The 25515-nt window shown below is 38.6% G+C and overlaps 1 protein-coding gene across 1 annotated transcript in view; it reads right to left on the reverse strand.

The window, feature by feature from the left end:
• The window catches only part of LOC136856943 (uncharacterized), a 245934-nt gene that overhangs the window by 193242 nt on the left and 27177 nt on the right, over positions 1-25515 (reverse strand). Inside the window, exon 3 of the mRNA XM_068231054.1 lies at positions 15989-16084. Within this exon, the coding sequence (XP_068087155.1) occupies positions 15989-16084 (96 nt within the window). The remainder of the gene's footprint in view (positions 1-15988; positions 16085-25515) is intronic.

A 25515-nucleotide genomic window follows, 5' to 3' on the forward strand; every position in this document is an offset into this window, starting at 1 on the left:
GCAGGCTATTCATGACTTCAAGCCTCCTAAGGACATCAAAGGAATCGCTAGGTTCATCGGCATGGGGAATTTCTTCAGAAAATTTATTCCCAACTTCATTAATAGGGCAGTGCCCCTTAACCTACTTCTTAGGAAAGGTGTCAAGTTTGAATAGGGGCCATCACAGCAAGCTGCATTTGAAGATCTAAAGTTAGCTCTCTGTAATGCCCCAGTATTAGCTATGCCAGATTTCTCTAAGAAATTCATAGTTCAAACCGATGCCTCTTCATCTGCTGTTGCTGTGGTCCTTCTTCAAGAAAGCGAACTTGAGAGGAGGCCTATTGCCTATGTATCTAGGACCTTATTGGCTCAAGAAACTAAGTGCTCCATCTACGAATTAGAAGAACTTGCAGTCCTGTTTGCCTTGGAGAAGTTCCGCCTTTGTCTGCAGCATGTTAAATTGGAGTTAGAAACTGACAATCACATTTTAAGTTTGGTTTTAGCTAGGCCTTGTTGTACAGGATTGGCTACCATTGGGCTATCCGTATATTGGCTTTTCAATTCGTCACATTAGAGGATCTGAGAATGTGGTCACAGGTGGTTTAAGCTGCATATTTTCTGGTAACGTTGAGTCCATTGAACAGGAGGAAAGGTTTTCTCCTTCCATTTCCATATCTCCTTGTGCTGGTGCTATTTTGATGGATGCCCCTATGTTATATCGTGACATCGAAAAATGTCAACGGGAAGATCCAGTGCTGGCTCCTATAATGGAAACCCTTTCTTCAGTATAGGCCACTAAGTTATGGCAGTGAGTAAGTAGTTCTATTTCTTTCCCAGCCGCTTGGAATATTAAAATAATAAGTATAATGTTGAGGCCTTCTGCCCTGTTAAAATTGTAATATACCTAAGATATGTTTTGTGACCTTGTACCACCTAGAAAGATTGCTTTTCTTCCATTGCCCATCTGCCATTACCTTTCCCCCGCCTCCAAAACCAAGCCTGCATTTCACACACTCATCCTCGATGCTGCCCGCCTTATCTGCTCCTCTAACACAATATAAACCAACTCTCTCTCCAAAATAAACAGTCACTGTCACCCAGAAAATTATTGTTTCAGTGCCCTAATTGTCATCTGCAGTTGAGTTACAACTACTGACGAGTGATGCTGGCATGGGTCAAGTCTCTGGTCTAGTCTTCTTCACGACGGCAAACTTGAACACCATCCCTATCGGCAAGGTCTGAGGTGCGGAACTACAACCACCTACTTCACCATGGGGCAGTGCTTCAATATCTGATCTGTGGTGACCATCACCAGGGCTACCTCTCTTAAGGTAGCGGGAAAGATATATCTGAGGGTATTTGGGGGGGTCTGGGGAACCCTACTCTGGTATCGGAAGCGGCGGTCGCTCTTGCCGTCAAACTTACTGGACTTCTACAGCTTTATGAAGACTTCAAGACTTAGTTATGGCATAATAACTTACAAACGAACTCTCCATCAAGAAATTTTCTGACTACAAACTTCAACTTCAAATTTTTCTAAAAAGTAAAATTTCTAAACTGTGGCACCTGTATAAAGACTTTAGGGCTTGGAGGTCTGTACCAGAGGTACACCCGCCCTGTGCATTTCAGTTAAGCGTCTTTGACAAGGCCATCTAGAACTTGGTCATCAAACTGTTTGATACAAGAAGTTTGGACATTTTTTGACAGATGTCTCTACTCGTACTAGTTACTTAGATGCTCCTTCTGGTGCGAGAATGAACAATTAAATTTTGAAGTAATTTTGTGTACCAAGGTTTCCTAAACTGAATTGTTTATTTATTGTTTTTGGTATTCTAAATTTATCAACACTTCTATATCTCCCTGCAAACTTTATTTGTTAGCCAATTAGAAAATTCGTACATTTATTTAAATAACCAATCATGGTTTTTTATATTTATTTGATTGTCCAATGAAAATTTGTGGGGGGGGGGTGGTGTTATGATTTTGACCCAGAGAAATCTGGAACCTTCCTCTGCACTATACAAGCTGTGACATTTCGGGTCATGTTGTCTTTGTGATCGCTCCAGTCCAGAATGTGTTCGTAACGAGGAGGAAAGGGCTCCCTTGTCCATCTTTGGGAGGTCCACCAGCTCAAGGTAATGGCAAATTCTGCTTAACTATGTGATAGTCTTTGAAAGCTAGCTCGAGGGGAAGGTTTCAAATTTCTTTTGCAATGTAACTTAGATATTTTCCTAAATGCAAATTTTCAAATTAGTCTAAAGAAAAAAAATAAGGTCCCTAAGGGAAACCATAATTTAATTTCATCAATTGCAAATGTTAAAAACATTTAAGCTCTTTAGACTTTTTCAATCGTGGAATTACCAGCGTTTCACCCCAATGTAGCAGTGTGCTCATCAGTTGGATTGCAACACCTTTCCAAGACGCTGGCGGCTAGTGCGCTGTTGAGACACCACTGCAAGCCTCTTATGTAGTGTTCGCCTCCTAACCTTTTGATTTTTTGGCCAGTAACAGTAACCTTTTGTTTTTACCAAATGCCATGTAGAATGGGTACTTGTTCCCCTGTTAAACTCAATTCCATTCATTTCATTTTAAGACAATTAGACTGTTGAGCCAATAAGACAGTAAATACTGTTTGTTTTGTTAAATGTACATTGTGCCTTTGATAGGCCTGGAATTGTAATTTTTGTGAATTGTCTCCTAAGGTGTAAATTTGTAGAACAAAGATGCTCTTCCACTGATGTAAAAATCGGGAGATCCATCTCCTTGACTGTTGGTTGAAAGGAGCAGTAGTGCTCATGTGATATTGTAATTAGGGAGCTTCAAGCTCAGGTTGTTAATTGTTATTTATTGATTACTCTGATTTTCCTAATATTGTTACCCAAGCTCATGAGCTAGGTTTTGTACCTGATTTTGTTATTTGCTTAGCAAAGGGTAAAGTTTAAAAAAGAATAGGAAAAAGAAATATAGATCTAATTTTAAAGTTTTAAATTAATCTTCTGACTTTTCTATATCCACCCATTCATGCCCGCACCTTCTTTCACCTCTGCATCACATAGAATGCCCGGAACAATTATTCTTATTATTGAATAGTTTACATTTGGTAAATTTTAATTTCCATTTCTTATTTTAAAATCTTTCATTTAATTATATATGTGTGTGTGTGTGTACTTATTACTCATTTATCACTGGGATGTCCTAAAATTTTTTGAAATTTGAACTTCTTCAAGCTTATGCTTTAATTGTAATATTCAAAAGAAGGGTGGTTAACTTAAAATCTATTATTTGGTGGGGGTTTATGCGTTCCTTAGTGGAGTGTTTCAAGCGTTTAAAATCCTTTTCTTAATATCTCATTGTTGGTTTTATCTTGCCTCCATGCTGTCCTATTATGTAATGGTGTCATTGTTGTCTGATCTTGCTCATTTTCCTTTTGTTCTCGCATGGGGATGCTGTTTGTTTTGATCTTGGTGTGAGTTTGTTGTTGATTCTCAGTGTGTATGGGCACATGGATTACGGAGCCTGCTATAATTTCTATTTTATCGCCCATGTGATTTTATTTGGTTGGTTTACTAATCTGTTTGATTTTAATTTTGGGATTTCTATTTGATTTATCTGTGATTGATATATTTTGTCTACATTTTAAGCTTGTTGTGTGTTTGAAAATTTTTCTTCTGGGTTGTCCATAGGTTCTCATTTCATTTGACCATGGATGGACCTGTATCTTAGGTCACATTTTGGGTGGGTGATACCTCCACTAGGAATTGACATATACTCTTCATGTTTATTCACCCTAGCTGTTTGTCCCACACTTAATTTTATTAAATTTTAGAATGTTAAAATGTTGTTTAGAAATAGACATAATTAATGGTGCATCATTTCTAATTTTTGTTAGTTGAGAAATTTATTTTAAATTCCTATGTTTATTTTAGTTTCATTGATTGATTTATTTTGCAGAAATTTTATTATATTATCACTAATTTGTTTCCTAATATTTTCAAATTTTTGTTTATTTAAAAATTTCCTTATGATTTTTTATTTTATTTTACTATATATACTCTCTGCATGTTCCACTCCATGAGTAGTACTACATGCCCCAAACTAATCTTACATATTTGTGTGAAAAATATTGATTACATTTAATGTACATATTTGGTGATGGCTATTGTTCTTGACTCTTTCTCAGCGCTTGAAAGTTTAAAGAGTTCACAAATTTACAAATGGTTTTGAATATTTTTCGATTAGGGCAGACTTTTGCATTGGCCAGTTGCCTACTATACTAACAATGTTTATAAACATTTCACTCTCACCTTTCACTTCACTACACTAGAATATTAAGTGGTCTGTTGTTTGGGGTCCGCTGTGGCGGAAGCACTCGGGACTGCTTACAATCCTAAGCCTGTGCAGATATGATGCAATGTTTCCATGATCGGTTACTATTGTTGTCATATTTCATGTTAGGTTGATTTTGTTTGTTAGTCTACCTTCAACTGTTGGAAAGAATTCCTTTGTAATTGTACCTTTTGAAGTTTCTTCACATTTTCACTGCCATTCATTAATGATTAATTATATATTTCTTTTAAAGTATACTGGTGTTTTCTTTTGGTAGTTGTGCTCACTATTATCCAGGGGTGCCTGGATCCCTTTATATGGAGTGGATTTTCAGCACAGATTCCATTGCTTCCGCTTGTATCTGGCTAAGTTAATTTATTTTTTAGGGTTTGTGTGTTTTATATTTTATTTGTGCTCCTTTCATTTTCTACTGTTAACACAACCCTATGGCGTTTGTTTAGCATAACATAATTTCTTTTCTTCTTGCAGTGGTAGCATTCGCGCGGTTCATTGTTGTATCTACGCTCGATTGCTATTATAATAATGCTGAGCTTAATTATTAAATGATTGCACCTACTAATATTAACCTTAAGAATGTCTTAAATTTTGTAAAACTGAAATGTTCCCAAGTAATTTGGTGTTTTGCTGTCTGTTTTCATGTGTGCTCGAGTCCTTCCCTTATTGTGATCATCTTGGTCTTGATGTGTTTATGTTTGAGCTCACCTTCCGTGGAACTTAAACCCTGTTCCTTTGTATTCTGGACCTGCAATCTCTGGGTGAGTTGATGAATATTACATTATTTTTATTGATGAATCTATTCAAACTATTTATTTAATTGAGCTGTTTCAAAATTAAGTAAATCTTCTCCCACATTTTACAGTAATGAAATTGTATTAGTTTGATGTTATTACCTTTTTATGATTATGCTTTGGGTCTAGTGAGAAAATTGGCTGTGCTTGTGGTTCATGAAATGTATTTGAAGAACTTGTGTCTTGTGTTAAAATAACTGTTGTAATCTTTGGTTAACCTGTATAATTTGTCATTATTCCAGCTTTGCTTGTGGGTTCCTGATTATGTTATAAAATTGTGTTTAATTATATTTTCTCTTTCAGTGACTGTGTACCCACCTCGCTGTTTGGACTGACTAAGTGAAATTTATTTACAATCTTGACCCATGGTGATCTTTCTTTTCAGCTGATTATTTGTCATGTTCTGGTTTGCCTTGGTTAGTACATGTCATGTGTTGCCATTGTGAGATTTATTAACATAGTGAGATGTCATTTGATGGTAAAGGTGATTGTGTAATTGATACTTATCAGGGACTTTTGTTCCTATTTCGACTTATGGGGGTCTTGTACATGTTCCCTCTGGTGGTATTGTGTTGTTATTATGACCTTGTGTAAATATTTGGATGAATATGTAGTTGTAATGGTGATATATTGACATGAATCTCACTTGAATCTGTTGGACTTGATGCTATTATGGTAACTTTGGGCAGTGTTCTTATTCTTATGTACTCTGGAATGCTTTTCCTGTTGATTGAATGGTGATAGACTATGGCTGTGTTGCTCACCTGAGGTTATATTAACCTTTTAATTTAAGTGACGTGTCCATATCAGGTAGTGCTGTCAATTCTCTTGTGGGATTATTCATTTCTACTGGCAACGTTAATCATGGGTTTTCCTGTCTTGGTATTACTTCCTTTTTTCTCATTGTTCCGGTGTGCTTTCTGCATGTACGTAACTTATGCAGTCAAGTTGTAATTAGGTGGGGTCTAAAATTCTTGGTAAGTTTTCCTTCTCAACACCTGTGGTTTCCTTGAACTGGTTAATTGTAGTCACTGTTAGTTTGCTTCTTCCCCCCTTGCATATATTTTCTTTGGTAACTATATACTGAATTCTGTTCTGGAATTGTATTCTCTGTTACTTACCTCGGGTGGCTAGTGTCATGCAGGTAATGTAATCTTCTTGTTCTCGGTGATGGAAGTCAGTTTTAGCCTTGTGCCTGAATATATTTTTCATTCTTCCTAATTTTTCATTGCTAGTCCTGGTTGGTTACTGCATGTATTGATTATTGGTCATTCTTACTTGTAATTGTAAAATCTGTATACTGTTGCTGGTGACTTCTGGTTGTTGTGTGGGTTCAATTCTGGATTCTGGTATCGAGTACTGCTGGCTTATTGCTGAAACAATCCTTCCTTTTTACTGTGTATTCATTCTGGGATTTTGGTTGTTGGTCTCGCAATTGTCAGGTAGTCATCGGTACACTTCATTACCTAATATTGTGGTATCTGTTCTAAAATTGATCTTAACCTTAATTCTTTCTTTACCAGGCGAGTTGGCCATGTGGTTAGAGTTGTGCAGCTGTGAGCTTGCATCCGGGAGATAGTGGGTTCGAATCCCACTGTCGGCAGCCCTGAAGATGGTTTTCTGTTGTTTCCCATTTTCAGACCTGTACCTTAATTAAAAGGCCATGGGCGCTTCCTTCCCACTCCTAGGCCTTCCTATCCCATTGTCACCATAAGACCTATCTGTGTTGGTGCGACGTAAAGCAAAATAGCAAAAAAAAGTTTTTTTCTTACTGGTTATTTGCTATGGATTATGGGAGCCTATTTTGTAAACATTGTCAGCCTGGTGTGTAATGTTATCATTCTGGTTGTTTATGGGGTCTTTACTGTACAAGTTCGATATGAAATCTTCTCTAATCTTACCTTATGCCAACCTGTTATCGTATGTCCTTGTCCTAGCTGGTATATTTATTTAACCTTGGAATCCTAGACATAGGCAAGGTGGTTGCGAGTCAGTATGGGATGTCTTTCAGGTGATTTAGTTCACACTATTATTAGCCCAGGATTATCCTGATGCCCGTTTGGGCATTTGTTGTCATTTCATGGATGTACACTGGTTTTGTCATGTCTTCGTTTAATATCTTATGATATGAGAACTTGTTTCTTTTAGATGGTATCTGTGGGTCAGATGTTGTATGTGATCTGGTACTATTATGAAAAATTTGTGTACTGAGAAGTTTTCCTTTGCACCCTAGGGCTGATTATACGTAGTCTCATCCGATCAAGCTTATTTGCATGACCTATTCTGTTTTTTGGGACTTGATCTGTTCCTCATCTGGTTTTATTGTTTAACCTCTTGTAATCCTGATGCTTCTAGCTCAATCCTGCATGTATTGACAATTATATTGTTGCTGGTTATTATCTAAATGTTCTGGGTTCTATTCCAATGAGTATAGGATCATTTGGGGTAGTTCCTGGCCAGTTGCTAAAATTCCTTATCTGTCATTATGGTATGGGGCCCAATTGATTGATTGAAAATTCCTCTTCATTAACTCTAGGGCTTTATGATCATGTTACCTATCATTTATGCATTGTTTATATCTTATTATATCCCATGAATTCTGACTGGCTGGAAGGGTGTCTGTGTAGATTTGCATAATCACATGGGGTGAATTGTCTTTACGCCACCATATTATTAGTCCTGGGTTATTCAGAGGTTCTCTTGAACACTTGATGATCTTGATAAAACATCTGTGCTCAATGTTTTCAATGATTATTTATATGGAGTTGAATTTTTCCTTGAATTTTGGCCTTTATTTATGCTGTATTGAACTGTTTCTGTTGGTACTGTTATACCATTTTTATTTCTTATTTGTTATTCGCTATTATCCTGACTGTAATTGTCACCTGCCATGTGCTTGTTGACCTCGGTAATTGTTGCACAGTAATTTCTTGCAGATGCACTTTTAAGATCTCCCCTCCATCTATTATTATACCGGTTAAGTCTCCAGTCACTACCTTTGCTTCTTCCTTTATTCTTGCTGAATTTCCCATGTGATCTCTCCATTTATGGTTAGGAATAGTTTGGGTTACTATATTTTCTGTCTCTTTTCTACTTGTTTTCCACTTTTCTTCATGTTCTGGGTTATCTGGTTATTTAGTAGGTTTGTGTTTTGTAAATGGGTTGATTGTTATAAAGTAGGGTTTTGTCCATCTTGTATTATGGTAATTAATTTTTTCCCTCCCTGTATCCTCTTTTGGTTTATTTATTTCTGTTTAGCATTTTCACATCCTACTGGTGTGAATACTGACCTTGGAAATTATGTAAGGTGTGGAAGAATGTTAAGTAAATTCTTATAAATTAATGTGGAAACTATTCGGTAATGGTCTTCGACCTAGTAATTGGGTGTTTGATGCCCTGGTTAGGTTTATTAAATTTCTTGACATTGCTGTGGTCTAAATTACTGTCGCTTACTACTGGATTCCATGACCCATCTTAAACATTCTAAATTATTATTCTCTTGTGTTTGGTTCCCCATTTTATTAGGTTAATTCTTGGTAACGTTTCAGTTAAGTCATGTCCTTTTTTCTTAGTATGTAATTAATCCTCAAATTCAGTTTGTTAGGTTATTAGTGGCCTACACTTGTACATAATGTTGTGTCCCAGGTACCTGTTGCATATTAACTTCCACATGAGGAAGCAATTGTAAAAGTTTATTATCACAATTTTCTGAAATTTCAAACGTCAATGCCAGTAATGGTAAATTAACTAAACTCAAATTAAAGTTGTCACTTGTGTATTCAACTCTGAAGTTAAAACTGGAGAAATGTTCTCCTGTCATTGTAAGTGTTCTTGCTTACTACTACCCCATGAATTTTCTAAAACCTTGTTATAAAAAGGTCTTGGAAATTCATTTTGAGATGAAGGAAACCCCTAATTTGTGTGACAGAACCATTTTGGTTCCTTGTAGTCTACTGGGCAGTACTTGTTCCCTCACTTGCTGCTTTCTTGTTCATGTTGCAACTCAGTGCGCACCTCTCTTGAAGCTGCCATTGCAAGAAGTAGTGCTGGACTAGTACATCTAAAAACTGTGTCATTGGAGCTCATCATTTGGTGCTGGATTCTTGCACGTTATGGTTTTCTCTACTATCTGCTGTGTTATGCGCTGTACTTACTGGCCCTTTGTACACCATCATATCTACACATTGAATTGTACATGCCATGCCCAGTGCTTGCATTTTTTATGACACCTACAGACCAAGTAAGAGTGTTCCTAAAAGTTACTTCTGGTTGCATGTAATGAAAGAACTCTGCATTGTGGATATACATTTGTTGCCACTGCAGTGATCCCTATATGTTCGAACTTACCTTGTAAATTATATGAGGCACATTGAATGCTATTGTGTTCAGTATTATGCTGTGTTAACTTCAATTGCATGTCACTGAACTCCATATACTAACCTAAAGATCCTCTGGTGTCTTATTTCAGGCGGGAAGGATGTAACATTATTACATTAATGAAAATATTATTGAAAATCAGACTCTCATCTAAAAACTGGTGTATACTAAAGTATGTGTCTGGACGACACATCTAACTTTAAATTCTGATATGGATTGAACATTGTCAACGTTTTCTTCTGCTCATTTTAAATGAGTCTGTATTTGGATATTGCCATGTTTATTCGTGGCAGCCCGCATATGCTGTGTGTGGACTCTGACGCCATCTGTCAGCAAATTAACTTACTACTGTTGTGAACGGACTCTCTCACCAGAGTGCACATTATTCGCCTGTCACTAATGCTTGTGTGGTCACCTTCTGAAAGAGACTGTCTGCCATTGAGACTGGTCGAGTGTGGACGCTTGAGGCCATGCATCAGCCATCGTCTACCAAGATGGAAAAATATTCCATAGGGATCGGTTAGGTCCGATTTAAAATCCTGTTTAGGGATTAAATTGTTTCTTTAGTTGATAATGTAATCTTGGAACGTAAAATTTAATAGTTAATTGAAACTGTTTATTTTGTTGGTGATTACCAGCACATGTGTCAGCCCGGGTAAGATATTATCGTACACCTCACCACTATTGTAAGTATTACATTTTAATATATTTCATTTGGTCATGTAATTTTACTTTTATTGGTTGTTTAATTTATTTATGTGCTCCTTGTGGTGAGCTTTTGGGTTTGGTTCCTCTTTCTTTTATGCCATTTGAGCGCCATTTTGGTGATATTTAATGACATGCCCATTTTGCTTATCCAGATTTTATTTTCCGTCTCTGATTATTATTTTGGCCAGTTTATTGTGTTTTCTTGTATTATTTTGTTTGGTGTGTGTGTCAGTTCTATTAATTTTTTTAGTCTTGTAGATGTGGTGTTCCTTGCCCCGGTTCTTACGGATTTTTATTTTGTCATTTTGTTTTTGTTTATTAATATTGTTTGCATTTTTTGATTCAGTAATTACCTCATGTTGACCTATGCACTGTGTAAATCACCATTTCTTTTTACATTTACTTCTTAAGTTTTAAAATTTATTATTATTATTATTATTATTATTATTATTATTATTATTATTATTATTATTATTATTATTATTTTATTATTATTATTAATTATTTTGTTAATGTTATTTTTCTTAGATATTTCATCTCCAAGTTACTTAATATTTATTATTATTATTTATTAGTTCACGTTTGGTAAATTTTAACTTCCCTTTGTTACTTTAAAACCTTTCATTTATTTATGTGTCAATTCTTTTTTTTTTTTTTGCTAGTGGCTTTACGTCGCACTGACACAGACAGGTCTTATGGCAATGATGGGATAGGAAAGGCCTGGGAGTGAGAAGAAGGAGGCTGTGGCCTTAATTAGGGTACAGCCCCACCATTTGCCTGGTGTGAAAATGGGAAACCACGGAAAACCATCTTCAGGGCTGCCAACAGTGGGATTCAAACCCACTATCTCCCAGATTCAAGCTCACAGCCATGCGCCCCTAACCGCATGGCCAACTCACCCAGTATAATAATTTCGTGTGGCTATTTCTAGCCGAGTGCAGCCCTTGTAAGGCAGACCCTCCGATGAGGGTGGGCGGCATCTGCCATGTGTAGGTACCTGCGTGTTATTGTGGTGGAGGATAGTGTTATGTGTGGTGTGTGAGTTGCAGGGATGTTGGGGACAGCACAAACACCCAGTCCCCGGGCCATTGGAATTAACCAATGAAGGTTAAAATCCCCGACCCGGCCGGGAATCGAACCCGGGACCCTCTGAACCGAAGGCCAGTACGCTGACCATTCAGCCAACGAGTCGGACAACTCACCCAGTGTGTCTCATTTAAAGAATATGTCTACTTATCATTCATTTATGCCTTTGCTGGCAGGACCTAGTGTTTACAGTGCACAATATCTTCTGGTATAGGCTAGAGCAATTTTGTTACTTTCATTGATCTGTCTCTGTCATATCCTTGGCTTTGACAATATGAAAGTGACTGAGGTATGAGCGATGCTAGTAATGCCATTCCTTATGCAGCCAGTGCCTGCTATGAATGGTGTGAAAAAGTTGCTCATAGGGTCGGTTAGTGCATGCATTTCAGTGGGCTTGGCAGACTAATATGTAATAGCAACTTCTGGCTTGGTGAAGAAAGCAACGGGAAACTACCTCACTCCTCATTTCCCTAGTTGGCCTCTTCAGTGATGCCTAGGCCATCTATGACAGCTGATGGCAGAGCTGTTGAGGATCCAACCAGCCTTCGGGCTGAGGACTGTACATACATACATACATACATACATACATACATACATACATACATACATACATACATACATACATACATACATACATACATACATACATACATTATTCATTTATCACTGGGACGTCCTTAATTTTTAAAATTTGAACTACTGGAAGCTTATGCTTTAGTTGTAATATTAAAAAAAAGGGTGGTTAACTTAAAATCTATTATTTGGTGGGGGTTTATGCGTTCCTTAGTGGAGTGTTTCAAGCGTTTAAAATCCTTTTTTTAATATCTCATTGTTGGTTTTATCTTGCCTCCATGCTGTCCTATTATGTAATGGTGTCATTGTTGTCTGATCTTGCTCATCTTCCTTTTGTTCTCACATGGGAATGCTGTTTGTTTTGATCTTGGTATGAGTTTGTTGTTGATTCTCAGTATGTATGGACGCATGGATTACGGAGTCTGCTAATATTTCTATTTTATCGCCCATGTGATTTTATTTGGTTGGTTTACTAATCTGTTTGATTTTAATTTTGGGATTTCTATTTGATTTATCTGTGATTGATATATTTTGTCTAAATTTTAAGCTTGTTTTGTGTTTGAAAATTTTTCTTCTGGGTTGTCCATAGGTTCTCATTTCATATGTCCGTGGTTGGACGTATATCTTAGGTCACATTTTGGGTGGGTGATACCTCCACTACGAATTGTCATAAACTCTTCATGTTTATTCACCCTAGCTGTTCATCCCACATTTAATTTTATTAAATTTTAGAATGTTAAAATGTTATTTAGAAATAGATATAATTTATGGTGCACCATTTCTAGTTTTTGTTAGTTGAGAAATATATTTTAAAATCCTACATTTATTTAAGTTTCATTGCTTTATTTATTTTGCAGAAATTTTATTTTATTATCACTAATTTGTTTCTAATATTTTCAAATTTTCAATGATTTAAAAATGTTCTTATGATTAATTATATATTTCTTTTAAAGTATACTGGTGTATTATCCTGGGGTCCCTGGATCCTTTTATATGGGGTGGATTTTCAGCACATATTCCATTGCTTCCGCTTGTGTCTGGGTAAGTTAATTTATTTTAGGCTTTGTGTGTTGTATATTTTATTTGTGCTCCTTTCCTTTTCTGCTGTCAATGTGGTCCTATAGCGTTTGTTGAGCGCAATGTCATTTCTTTTCTTCTTGGGGTTACGTTGCACGGCCTGGTCATTCCAGCTCTGGAATTTTAGAGTGTTAGATAGGCAGCATAGTACTGTTCATTAAAAGTGAGAAAATGTGTGGTTTTTCATTTGATCGAGTATTTCATATGATGGCATTGCTTTCATCCTTTTCACTACCGAGTTTTGATGAACAGCCAAACCCTCTGGGCCGGTTTAAAAAAAAAGGAAGAAGCACTTTTACAGATTAATTTTTACTGATACTATTAAAGGAATGCATATCGTCCCCTTAGCCCTGCAGCCCAATACCGGATCGGGGATGAAGTGAGATTATATTTTACAGCATGTTTTTATGGCTGGATGCCCTTCCTGATGCAAACCTCAGTTCAGAAGACAATGAGTATGGAATGAATGATGGTGAATGAAACTGGGTAAGGAAGTGGAAGGAATTGGCTGTGGCTTATGACTAGGAACTGTTCTGGCATTTGCTTGAGAGTGCAAAAGGGAGGAAAAATTAAACCCATTCTCAGGACAGTTGATGGTAGGGTTCGACCCACTTGCCTGCCAAACACAGAGCTTGGCTCCATAGTGGAAGCATGTTAACACACATGGCTACTGCGCTCAGTGATATTGTTACTGAAATATAATATAAACTTCGTCAACAAGAGATGAATGTATACTTCAAGACGCCATGATGGGTACACATTAGCGGGAAAGATGTTCCACTCCATTGAAGCTGAAATAACACCAGATCGCTTTCAAAACACGGAAAATGGAGTGGTATATCTGCCGTACAGTAATGCTTTGACCATTTTCACAGAATCTCAAAGCATGACACTATCTGTCTGTCTGTTTATTGGGTCATCAGCCCAGAGGCTGGTTGGATCCTCAAATAGCACCACCAAAGGCTATGCAGCTATAAGAAAACCCACAAAAACCAATGGCAGCACCCAAATGAGGTGTACTAGGCAAGGTGAAGAGTGAGGTAGTTTGCCATTGCTTTCTTCACTGGTCCAGAAAGTGCTATTGCAGCACGACTAAGCCTATGAGCAACACCATTCATGACACTCAGACTCAGACACACTGGTCGTGCTCTGAATGTCATTACACAGCACAACCCATACCCCAGCAGCATCCATATTGTCACAGGCATGGGTGAGACTGGGACTTTGGTGGAAGCTGCACTTTGCTCTGGCCTGTCCCAAGAGATGGATGTGAATGTATGTATCCATCAAGAACTGACAGCAGGCAGCATGACACTATATCCCGTTCATTTGTGAGATTGGTGAAGTGCACGCTGCACCAAAACGTATATATACGGGTTTGACAGTGAATGGGTTAATTGTGACATTCCTACCAATGTCATTGTAATGATCTATGTTAATTTCAGTTGGGAAAACTACAGAGACAGTCCTTCTGCGGATGTAAAAAGGCAGGTGGAGAGTGAGTGTTTGCCGTTATAATGAAGACTCCCCAACTTGATTATGACTGAGGCAAGAGGGTCTACCATTACGATGAAAATTCCCTAACCCACATGAGAAAAGACGTATGGTGACTTGTCCATAGAGTTTCTGGGGTAACGTTAAGAGCTTTGCAATTTAAAACAATATTATTCATAATGTGTACACTACCACGTAGAATTCTGCATACAATGAAGAATTCTGTAACAAAGCATGGGTACATCAGCTGATATGTATTTATAAGTATTGAAAAGGTGTAAAGTATAAAACATTCCATTTAAAGAAATAATTATTTTAATATCTTTAAAAACAATTTTGTCAATTCATCTTGCACTGCTAATAGACAGACAAACTGTGGAATTTTTCATGCACATGTAAATGTTTACTCTGGAGTTCTTCTTCAGTCAATGATCTTATCTTGTAGCGACGTTTCTCTGTACTTCGTCGTAGGGGCAAGAACCCAGTGTTTCTTTCTTTCTGGGGCATCTGCGACAGAGGTTTCCATTCTGAGTTCTTCCTGGAACATTTTGTACTGCAGAAACATTTGATGTTATCTTGATTGCCTTCCACCATTTGCTACAAGAAAGTTCTTGGTTATGTCTAAACCAGTAGTTGGCTGTAGTGTACTCTCTATAGAGCAAAGGGCATCAAATTGACATTTCACCACTTCTTAGTTCTTGGGGGAGTTTTCTTGGATTTGAAAGACTGATGCATTTATTGGAGTATCTGTTAATATCTGTGATATTGAGGGCCTGTAAATAGTATGTTGTTTTTGGATGACAGATCTTCAAAATATATCTGTTACTGGCTTGGTGAAGCTTCTTGCATGCACTTATTTGTTGCAGATGTACTTCCCAGGTTGCATTAAAAAGTCTGAGGCCTTTGAATCTTAATTCAGAATACAGAGCATTATTGGGTGTATTCATAGGTAACAACAAAATTTCCTTCAGGGAGCTTTTTATCATTTTGTCAGCAGCTTTCAGGAAGTTAACCACTGTTGTCTTATTTCAGCAGTCTGAAAGGCATATACAAGAGTGGAGCTGACTGCTTTGTTTAAAACAATAAACTTTTGATCTGCCTTTAGCAAAGATGAGACTGAAAGTGAATCTAACTTCTTGTACAAGATTTTTAAAGAAGAGGTTTAAAGAAAGTTTATGACCAGTAGTTTTTCAGTTCTACTTCAGCATTGTACTGTTCTATTTTAAATTTTTTTATCAAGATCCTTTTTTCCTCTAGGTAAGAAATCATGATAGTAACATATTCATCTTTATCTTGACAGAAGTTAGATGTGTCAATGTTTGGACAGACTATATTGAGGTCAAATGGCATCATCTGATCCACTTTCATGTACCAAGTGCAGAAGATGTGTACAAGAAGCAATACGTAAGTGGTTAAATAGTCAGCGTCAAAGGAATGTTCAGAATATTTCTAATATGGCGGGGTTTGTTTACACATTCAGTTTCAGTGTGAACCCAAGAATGATCATGTAAAGAAGGGACATTAGAAATGTACATTCACAAAGTTTGTTGTTTTCTTACCTTCATGGAGCCAACGTGTTGTTTCACAATTTGTGTCAATTCTCACTGGTGAGGTAGACTCCTTGTATTGAAGTTCAGCAGTCTCTGCTGAAACTCCTGAAATAGAATAAAAATATTAGAAGACTTATATTGTGATGCGGTAGGCCTCTACGTTCACCGTTTTGTTGAGCCTGGGTTGGATCGTAAGTGATGTCACTGCGTTGGGGCGCAGTGAACCCACTGGGAGAGAGCTGGGTGCGTATTGGTCAGTGCTTCTGCCATTGCTCTGCTTCCTCATTGGAGGCCTTCATCATTATGAGAGGCATCTGGATGGTGCACTAAGAGTATTCGCTTTCAGGAAGGTTCTAGAAGCATCTGGTTTTTGAGGCATGCGGATGGGACAGGCTCAGGTATGTAAGCCAGGGGACACTTACCAGTGGGGGCCAGTTGAGTTGAGTTCAGTTCAGGTGGAGTGGAGAGTTCAGTTGTGCTCTGTCAGTGAGTGAGTGTTGCTGGAGATGGGGCAGCCTGAGTCGTGGAGGCAGTCTGTGGAGTATCTTGCCTGTGGGACTGAGTGTTCATTCTGCCTGTCTGTCCCTGTGGAGTTGGATCTCTAGGGCCAGCCGCTGTGTAGTGAACGTCGAGTTTTGGAATGGTGTGGAAGAGAACACTGGGTAAAAATGAAATAAAATTGCATATGGCTTTTAGTGCCGGGAGTGTCCGAGGACAAGTTTGGCTCGCCAGATGCAGGTCTTTTGATTTGACGCCCGTACGCGACCTGCGCGTCATGATGAGGATGAAATGATGATGAAGACAACACATACACCCAGCCCCCGTGCCAGCGAAATTAACCAATTATGGTTAAAATTCCCGACTCTGGCAGGAATCGAACCCGGGACCAAAGGCCAGCATGCTAACCATTTAGCCATGGAGCCATACTAGAACACTGAGTATCAGCATGGGACAGTGAACGAAGTCAACCGGAAGTGGAAGGTGTATGTCATACTGAACTGTGAGACTGCCATGCACAGGATGAGAACTATGAAACCGGCAGCGTGAGAAACTGTGAGACAGAAAGAGAATAAAAGTGTTAATCGCAAGAAGACTGAGTGTGTATTAGTGAGACCGAACAGTGAGGGTAAGAGAGAGAGCGAACTGTGTAATTGTGTGTTTTGTACCATGATCCTGGTGCGTCTGTGTGATGTGTAGCTGTGTAAGTAGCTATTTGTAGTTAAATACTATCAGTTGTGCTTATTTATTTACTACCCTGCCAACACATAACAATATGTAAATAGACATTTGTTTATTTTGGGTTTAAGGGAATGGTAATGAAGAGATATAACGTAAATGTTTGAGGATCATGTAAACCATGGGAGTATTGGGAGCAGCAATGAAACTGGAAGGATGACGTAAAATTGTTAGTGTAAAATTGTAGAGGTATTGTAATGAAAGAATAGCATTATGTAATTTACCAGATATTATATTATAAAAGTAGTTGAATGATGGCTGAGAAGTGATATTATAGATGCGGAAATTTTATCACAAAACTGGAGTGTTTATCATACAGACAGAATAGGCATGGTAGGAAGGGGAGTACTCATAATGGTGAAAGGTAATTTGTAAGCTATGACAAATTAAGGATGAGAAACATGAAATTCTTTGTGTAGGCTCATCTCTAAAGATAATAGGCACTTTGGTGATTTTGGGGTATACAAGCCTGGAAGAGGTAATGCTGACATTGATGAAGAATTATTTGATAAGATAATCTTTTATGTGGAGAAAGACACTGAAAGAAACATTATTGTTGCTGGTGATCTCAATTTATCAAATGTTAACTGGGAAGGTGATGAAACATACAGAAACCATGATGGTAAAAAAGTTAATCTGGGAAAGACAACTGAATCAGAAGGTGATGGAACTGGATAGAAGGAAAAATATTCTGGACATGGTGCTGGTAAAATCAAACAAGCTGTATAGAGAAACTGAAGTGATAGGTGGTATTAGTGGGGTTGAAGCTGTTTATGTCATAGTCATAGAAATGGAGGTTAAAAAGTAGGACTATCAGGCAATACCATGTGGTTGATAAGAGTAGCACGAGGGTGGGAGTTTAAAAAAAGTAATTATAATCAGTGGAAAATGGTAAATAAAAATATAAACAGATTGTGGGATGGGTTTAAAACAATTCAGGGCTGAGGAAAACTGGTATGTACCTTTAAAGGTGATAAGGAATGGTAAAGGCCCACTATATTATAACAGAGAAGTAAAGGGACTAAGAAGGAGGCTGGACAGAAACAGAGTTAGAAATGGTTGTGGCAGTAAGTTCAAGTTCTTTCAAGAACTTACTAGAGAATTGAATCTAGCAAAGAAGTCAGCTAATAATAACATGATGGCAAGCATAATGGGCATTCATACAAATTTTAGTAAACAAATTGAAGTGTATATTGAAACGGTAACACCCTACGAGCATTCACGTTTCATTCTTTTATTAAGAGAAGCTCGCTAACACCCGGCCGTAAGCCTTTAAAACTTGCGCCGAGCGCACAGGCATAATGGGAACTGCGAGCAAGTTCGCGACGTTCCAGAACACCGGCCAAGGACAAGCGACGTCACGCAGAAGGTTCCTTTGTGTTCCATTGCTGCATGAACGAAATATAAGCGAGTCGCCAGCCTGGGGTAAGGCAGAATGTAAGCAGAAAGCCTGCAGTAAAGCAGAGGGAGTGCGCGGTATGCGACGGCAGTGTGCTGAAGGCAGAGAGTGGAGTGAGTCGGCAGTAAGCCGTGAGTCAGCGAGTGTGTGCAAGTAAGCCGTCACGACATAATTCGTCTCTCGGTCCGGCTGTATATTTGAATTCGTTTAAAGACAGTGTTCTTGCATTAATTGTGCCAGCTTTGAATTCGTTTAAAGACTGTGTTCTTGCATTAATTGTGTCAGCTTTGAATTCGTTTAAAGACTGTGTTCTCGCCAGCTTGAATTCATTTAAAGACTGTGTTCTCACATAAACTGTGCCAGCTTTGAATTCGTTTAAAGACAGTGTTCTTGCATTAATTGTGCCAGCTTTGAATTCGTTTAAAGACTGTGTTCTTGCATTAATTGTGTCAGCTTTGAATTCGTTTAAAGACTGTGTTCTCGCCAGCTTGAATTCATTTAAAGACTGTGTTCTCACATAAACTGTGCCAGCTTTGAATTCGTTTAAAGACTGTGTTCTTGCATTAATTGTGTCAGCTTTGAATTCGTTTAAAGACTGTGTTCTCGCCAGCTTGAATTCATTTAAAGACTGTGTTCTCCCATAAACGGTGCCAGCTTTGAATTCGTTTAAAAACTGTGTTCTCGCATTAATTGTGTCAGCTTTATTTCATTTAAAGACTGTGTTCTTGCATTAACTGTGCCAGCATTGATTTCGTTCAAAGACTGTGTGAAAGCAGCGGTAGTATTTCTAGCCAGCCTCAATTTCCTTTAAAGACTATGTCTATCCGTTGAACTGTGTTGCATTATGATCTTAAGTGCCAGTGTTAATCTGAAAATCACGACGTACGGGAATTTGGATTGTCATTTATTTCAACAAATGTATTATGCTGGTGGAGTACAGTGCAGAGACTGTACTCGATAAATTTAATTTTCTTTATGAAGTGCTCGATCACCGCACCTCGGAAGGTTCTAGATTGTTTCATTTGCGTATTATTCCAAATACGAACTGTGACTCTAACTTTATCCTTGCTACTGTGGGAACTATTTCGGCGTGCTTCGCCATAGGGAAATGTCACACCAATACCCCACGACGTCAAATGTGGAAGCTCCACATTTCCCCGTTCCTGCCCCTGGTTCAAGTCATCAACACTAATACAAACACCAACGACGGAAGACAACGCCGACGCCGACCGCAAGACGACGCAGCCGCCGCGGGACAACGTCCTCTTCTACCCTCAGGGACAAATCTACAATTCAGCTATAAAAGGTGACATAATTATTTGCCTATTTATTGAATAAACTGAAGGATCCACTTAATCATGAATTTTTCTTTCACTACCCTTCTCTCTTACTCTCTTAGCATGGGCCGTACACGCCTTGTCGTTCATCATGCTCTCCGATAAACTGAAGTACGGGCGTTCCTGTTACAGAGAGAAGGTAGTGAATAGTGGCGCCCATGACGTTGGGGCCCGATTAAAGAGAGTGAATAGTGGCACCCGTGACGTTGGGGCCAGATTAAAGAGAGTAAAGTGATAAAAATTAACTTTGAAATCAGTGATATCTTAACTTACCAATTCAAATAAAAGTGCATAGTACGTACGTTAATTCCAGTTCAGTGAATGTGTTAAAATTTTACGAAGTTCAATTCAATGACTTTGACGAAATTTTAAACTTTTGGCACAGAACTCTGATCAAGTTTATGGCACAAGTGATTATTTTTTTTCTTTCTCTTGCTATGTAAAACATTTCAGGCATAATGTTCATGCACAGGCTTATATAAATTTTGATATTTTGTGTTGGTGAAATTTTGAACTTTACCATTGGACAATAATGGTGATATTTAATTTTATGCACAAGTGTTTGATATTTTGTGTTGGTGAAATTTTGAACTTTACCATTGGACAATAATGGTGATATTTAATTTTATGCACAAGTGTTTGATATTTTGTGTTGGTGAAATTTTTGAACTTTACCATTGGACAATAATGGTGATTTTACGTATGAGGTGAATGATTGTATTTTCTGCATTTTGTGAAAATAACGACATTAATATGGAAAATATACTAGCTGCCATCGAGGCTTTAAAACTCAGTCTAAATGACAGGATTACGGAAAGTAACACTAATCTCGGGCGTAGAATTGCTGAATCTAATAACACTTTAGGAGCTCAACTTAAAGAATCTAACGCGACCCTGGAAGCCACTAAGGCTAGTATAGGTCAACTTAAGGAGGCTAATGAAGCAACTAATCGTAGTATCACTCAACTAAGGGAGGCTAATGAAGCCAACATTGTAAAATTGACAGAATCTGTTGATCAAAAATTTGCAGAAGTTAATAATAATTTGGAACGTAGGCTCAATAGTGCAGGTGCCGAAATTGAAAAAAGATTTAAAGAATCTAACAAAAGAATGGATTCTAAGTTTACGGAAATAAATGAAAGATTAACACGTGACTTAGAAACCATTAAGCAAGATATAAAATCACAAGTGGCGGAGGACTTAAAACTTGCTTTCCCGTCTTCTTCTCAGGAGGTCCTTAAAGAAGTAGAAAGCTTAAAGGAAGAATTTCAAGAGTCCCATGCTCAATTATCTCTTGCGCAAACTAAAATCGCGTCTATTCAAGACAAACTTCATGAATCTGTTAAAAATAATTTCATGAAGTTGGGAAACGAAATTACTCTTCTGAAAAGTCAGCAAGAGGAGGCCGATAAACGTGTCAAGACTCAGTTAGATAATGCTCACACGCAGATTACTCGTATCTGTCGCGATGTAGCAGAAGTCAAGACCGACATAGAGAAGGAGGTCAAGGAAATTGAGAATTCCGTACAGGGGAAAATTAAAACCCTAAAACTTGAACTCCAAGGGGGTATAGAAGCTCTCAACAGCAAAGTATCGCAAATCGAACAGGATGTTTCATCATCTAGCCTTCACAACACTAGTGGAGAATCCATGAATGTTTCCACAATTTTTAAAATAACTGAGGAAAAACCAGCCAAATTTTCGGGGAAAGAGGAGTATACTGCTAAGGAGTTTCTCCTCAACCTCGAAGAATTCTTTCAAGAAAATCACGTTAAGACCGACCGTCGTTTACGAATAGCATCTCGATTGTTAGAAGGCAAGGCGTTAATGTGGTTTACCGCTTTTAAATTCAGTATTAACACTTACGAAGAATTTAAGGAAGCCTTACTTAGACGATTTTGGAGTGCTGAGGCTCAGCACCTGATAAAACTTCAATTATACTCTAGAAAGTATAACACGTCCGTCAATTCCTCGCGATATTCAGATTATCTCATATCTCAGCTTAAAAAGATGCAGTTTTTCGACCCTCCTTTACCGGAGCAAGAACTTATTCAGGTCATAACGCTGCAATTTCCACCAAATGTTCAGGAAATATTGGTGGCAGCAAATGTCCAGGACTTGGAGCAGCTCGATGATGTCCTGAGGAAACTCGACACTGCGCACACTCAGAGCGCAGCAAAAGCAGGTCGAACCAAAGAAACTACAACCAACTTTACGGAAATGAAAACTCCGGTTCAAGTAAATCCAGAACCGCGAGAAGAAAGAGAAACTCGCCGAGATATTCCGTTTCGGTATAGAAGATCTAGGAATCGCCCCTACGAAGGGAGGGCTAAGTTTCAACCTGGACCTTCATGGAGGCAGGCAGCTAATCAACCCAATGATAATAGGAACTCCCAGCGGGAAGAATTAGAGAAACGTTGGAGAGAGACTACGGAGTATGTAAGGAATAAGAACAGGGAAGAGGGTTTACCTGGAGCAGCTTCTTTGGAATACCAGGCAGAGATACAGAGAAGAAATGAGAGAACGGAAATGGATCCAAGAGCTACGGGTACACAAAAAAAAAAACTTTGTCGAAGCAATAAAAAGACTGCCTGAAAACCCGGAGGGAGGAGAAGTAGTATGTAGCGCACTCATTAACCATTGGTATTTAGAGGATGCAGATTTACTATATGAGGATTCAACACCACGACAGCCTCAGATACAACGCGGCTTACCGATCATTATCATTAAGTTAGGCAATATGATTGTCCACTCTCTAGTAGACTCGGGATCGCAAGCCTCACTAATTTCGCAGAAATTAATAGATGTGGCGCAGGAGACGACCTACATCTCCATCTTGCCGGTTGCTCAAGTTAAGGTTAAAGGCATAGTTCCTGACAAAGCTATTAAATGCAAATTCCAGGCGTTTCTTGAGTTAGAAATTGGTGGTGTTAAGTTCCAACATCTATTTTTGATTTTGACGCAAATGAAATTTGACTTAATTCTTGGATCAGACTTTCTCATTCAACATGGGGGAATCATTGATTATCCCGCTAATGTGATTAAATTTTTCCACGTCGAATCTGTAGGGCTACAGTTGGTTACTTATAATGACGTGAAGAATCCGGAATGTGAGACCCCGGTGGGCATAGTAGAAGGCAAGATGAGCGAGGCTCCGCCTGTCGAAGAAAGCGTCCACGAAGAGGGGCGACCCGAGGAAGTGGGACCCGTAGAGGACCAGATGGCGTCCATTATCGATGATGAGTTTAACGAGGACCACTACAACTTCACGCTTTTCGCCAATGTAGCTGAAAGCCCAGATTACGATGATGATAAAGTAATAAAGGCAATCCAAGAGCTTTTTAAGAAGTTTCCAGATGTATTTTCTGAGAAACCTGGAGTCATTAAGGGTTTCAAGCACCACTTAGATGTTACTGACACATCACCTTATAAGAAACGGCCTTATCCGATACCCATGAAGTACTTGGAAGAAGCACGGGTCATCATTAAACAGATGGAGAATGATGGAATCATATCAAAATGCGTCACACCTTACATTAATCCTCTGGCTATAGTGAGAAGACTGTTCAAGTTTTTGAAATACTTTACTAGGAGATGAGCGAAAAGAAAATCGCCCAGCAATTTTCTTTTTCCCGAGCAGGGGGGGAGATGAAACGGTAACACCCTACGAGCATTCACGTTTCATTCTTTTATTAAGAGAAGCTCGCTAACACCCGGCCGTAAGCCTTTAAAACTTGCGCCGAGCGCACAGGCATAATGGGAACTGCGAGCAAGTTCGCGACGTTCCAGAACACCGGCCAAGGACAAGCGACGTCACGCAGAAGGTTCCTTTGTGTTCCATTGCTGCATGAACGAAATATAAGCGAGTCGCCAGCCTGGGGTAAGGCAGAATGTAAGCAGAAAGCCTGCAGTAAAGCAGAGGGAGTGCGCGGTATGCGACGGCAGTGTGCTGAAGGCAGAGAGTGGAGTGAGTCGGCAGTAAGCCGTGAGTCAGCGAGTGTGTGCAAGTAAGCCGTCACGACATAATTCGTCTCTCGGTCCGGCTGTATATTTGAATTCGTTTAAAGACAGTGTTCTTGCATTAATTGTGCCAGCTTTGAATTCGTTTAAAGACTGTGTTCTTGCATTAATTGTGTCAGCTTTGAATTCGTTTAAAGACTGTGTTCTCGCCAGCTTGAATTCATTTAAAGACAGTGTTCTCACATAAACTGTGCCAGCTTTGAATTCGTTTAAAGACAGTGTTCTTGCATTAATTGTGCCAGCTTTGAATTCGTTTAAAGACTGTGTTCTTGCATTAATTGTGTCAGCTTTGAATTCGTTTAAAGACTGTGTTCTCGCCAGCTTGAATTCATTTAAAGACTGTGTTCTCACATAAACTGTGCCAGCTTTGAATTCGTTTAAAGACTGTGTTCTTGCATTAATTGTGTCAGCTTTGAATTCGTTTAAAGACTGTGTTCTCGCCAGCTTGAATTCATTTAAAGACTGTGTTCTCCCATAAACGGTGCCAGCTTTGAATTCGTTTAAAAACTGTGTTCTCGCATTAATTGTGTCAGCTTTATTTCATTTAAAGACTGTGTTCTTGCATTAACTGTGCCAGCATTGATTTCGTTCAAAGACTGTGTGAAAGCAGCGGTAGTATTTCTAATCAGCCTCAATTTCCTTTAAAGACTATGTCTATCCGTTGAACTGTGTTGCATTATGATCTTAAGTGCCAGTGTTAATCTGAAAATCACGACGTACGGGAATTTGGATTGTCATTTATTTCAACAAATGTATTATGCTGGTGGAGTACAGTGCAGAGACTGTACTCGATAAATTTAATTTTCTTTATGAAGTGCTCGATCACCGCACCTCGGAAGGTTCTAGATTGTTTCATTTGCGTATTATTCCAAATACGAACTGTGACTCTAACTTTATCCTTGCTACTGTGGGAACTATTTCGGCGTGCTTCGCCATAGGGAAATGTCACACCAATACCCCACGACGTCAAATGTGGAAGCTCCACATTTCCCCGTTCCTGCCCCTGGTTCAAGTCATCAACACTAATACAAACACCAACGACGGAAGACAACGCCGACGCCGACCGCAAGACGACGCAGCCGCCGCGGGACAACGTCCTCTTCTACCCTCAGGGACAAATCTACAATTCAGCTATAAAAGGTGACATAATTATTTGCCTATTTATTGAATAAACTGAAGGATCCACTTAATCATGAATTTTTCTTTCACTACCCTTCTCTCTTACTCTCTTAGCATGGGCCGTACACGCCTTGTCGTTCATCATGCTCTCCGATAAACTGAAGTACGGGCGTTCCTGTTACAATATATAGGCATTTTAAGGCAGGAAACAGGTTCCGAGAAGAACATTCCAGGATTCATTAATGGACAAGGGGAGTGTACATTGGAAGATCTACAGAAAGCATAAGTATTCAGTCAGCAGTGTGTAAAGATTGCTGGTTATAAGGATATTGTCCAGATAGAGGAGGTGACTAATACTAATGAAGTATTGAAATTTATCTACAATAGCAAAGACATTTACAACAAGATACAGCAGCCGGAATTGA

The sequence above is a fragment of the Anabrus simplex genome, chromosome 1, assembly GCF_040414725.1.
Source record: "Anabrus simplex isolate iqAnaSimp1 chromosome 1, ASM4041472v1, whole genome shotgun sequence".
Lineage (NCBI taxonomy): Eukaryota > Metazoa > Arthropoda > Insecta > Orthoptera > Tettigoniidae > Anabrus > Anabrus simplex.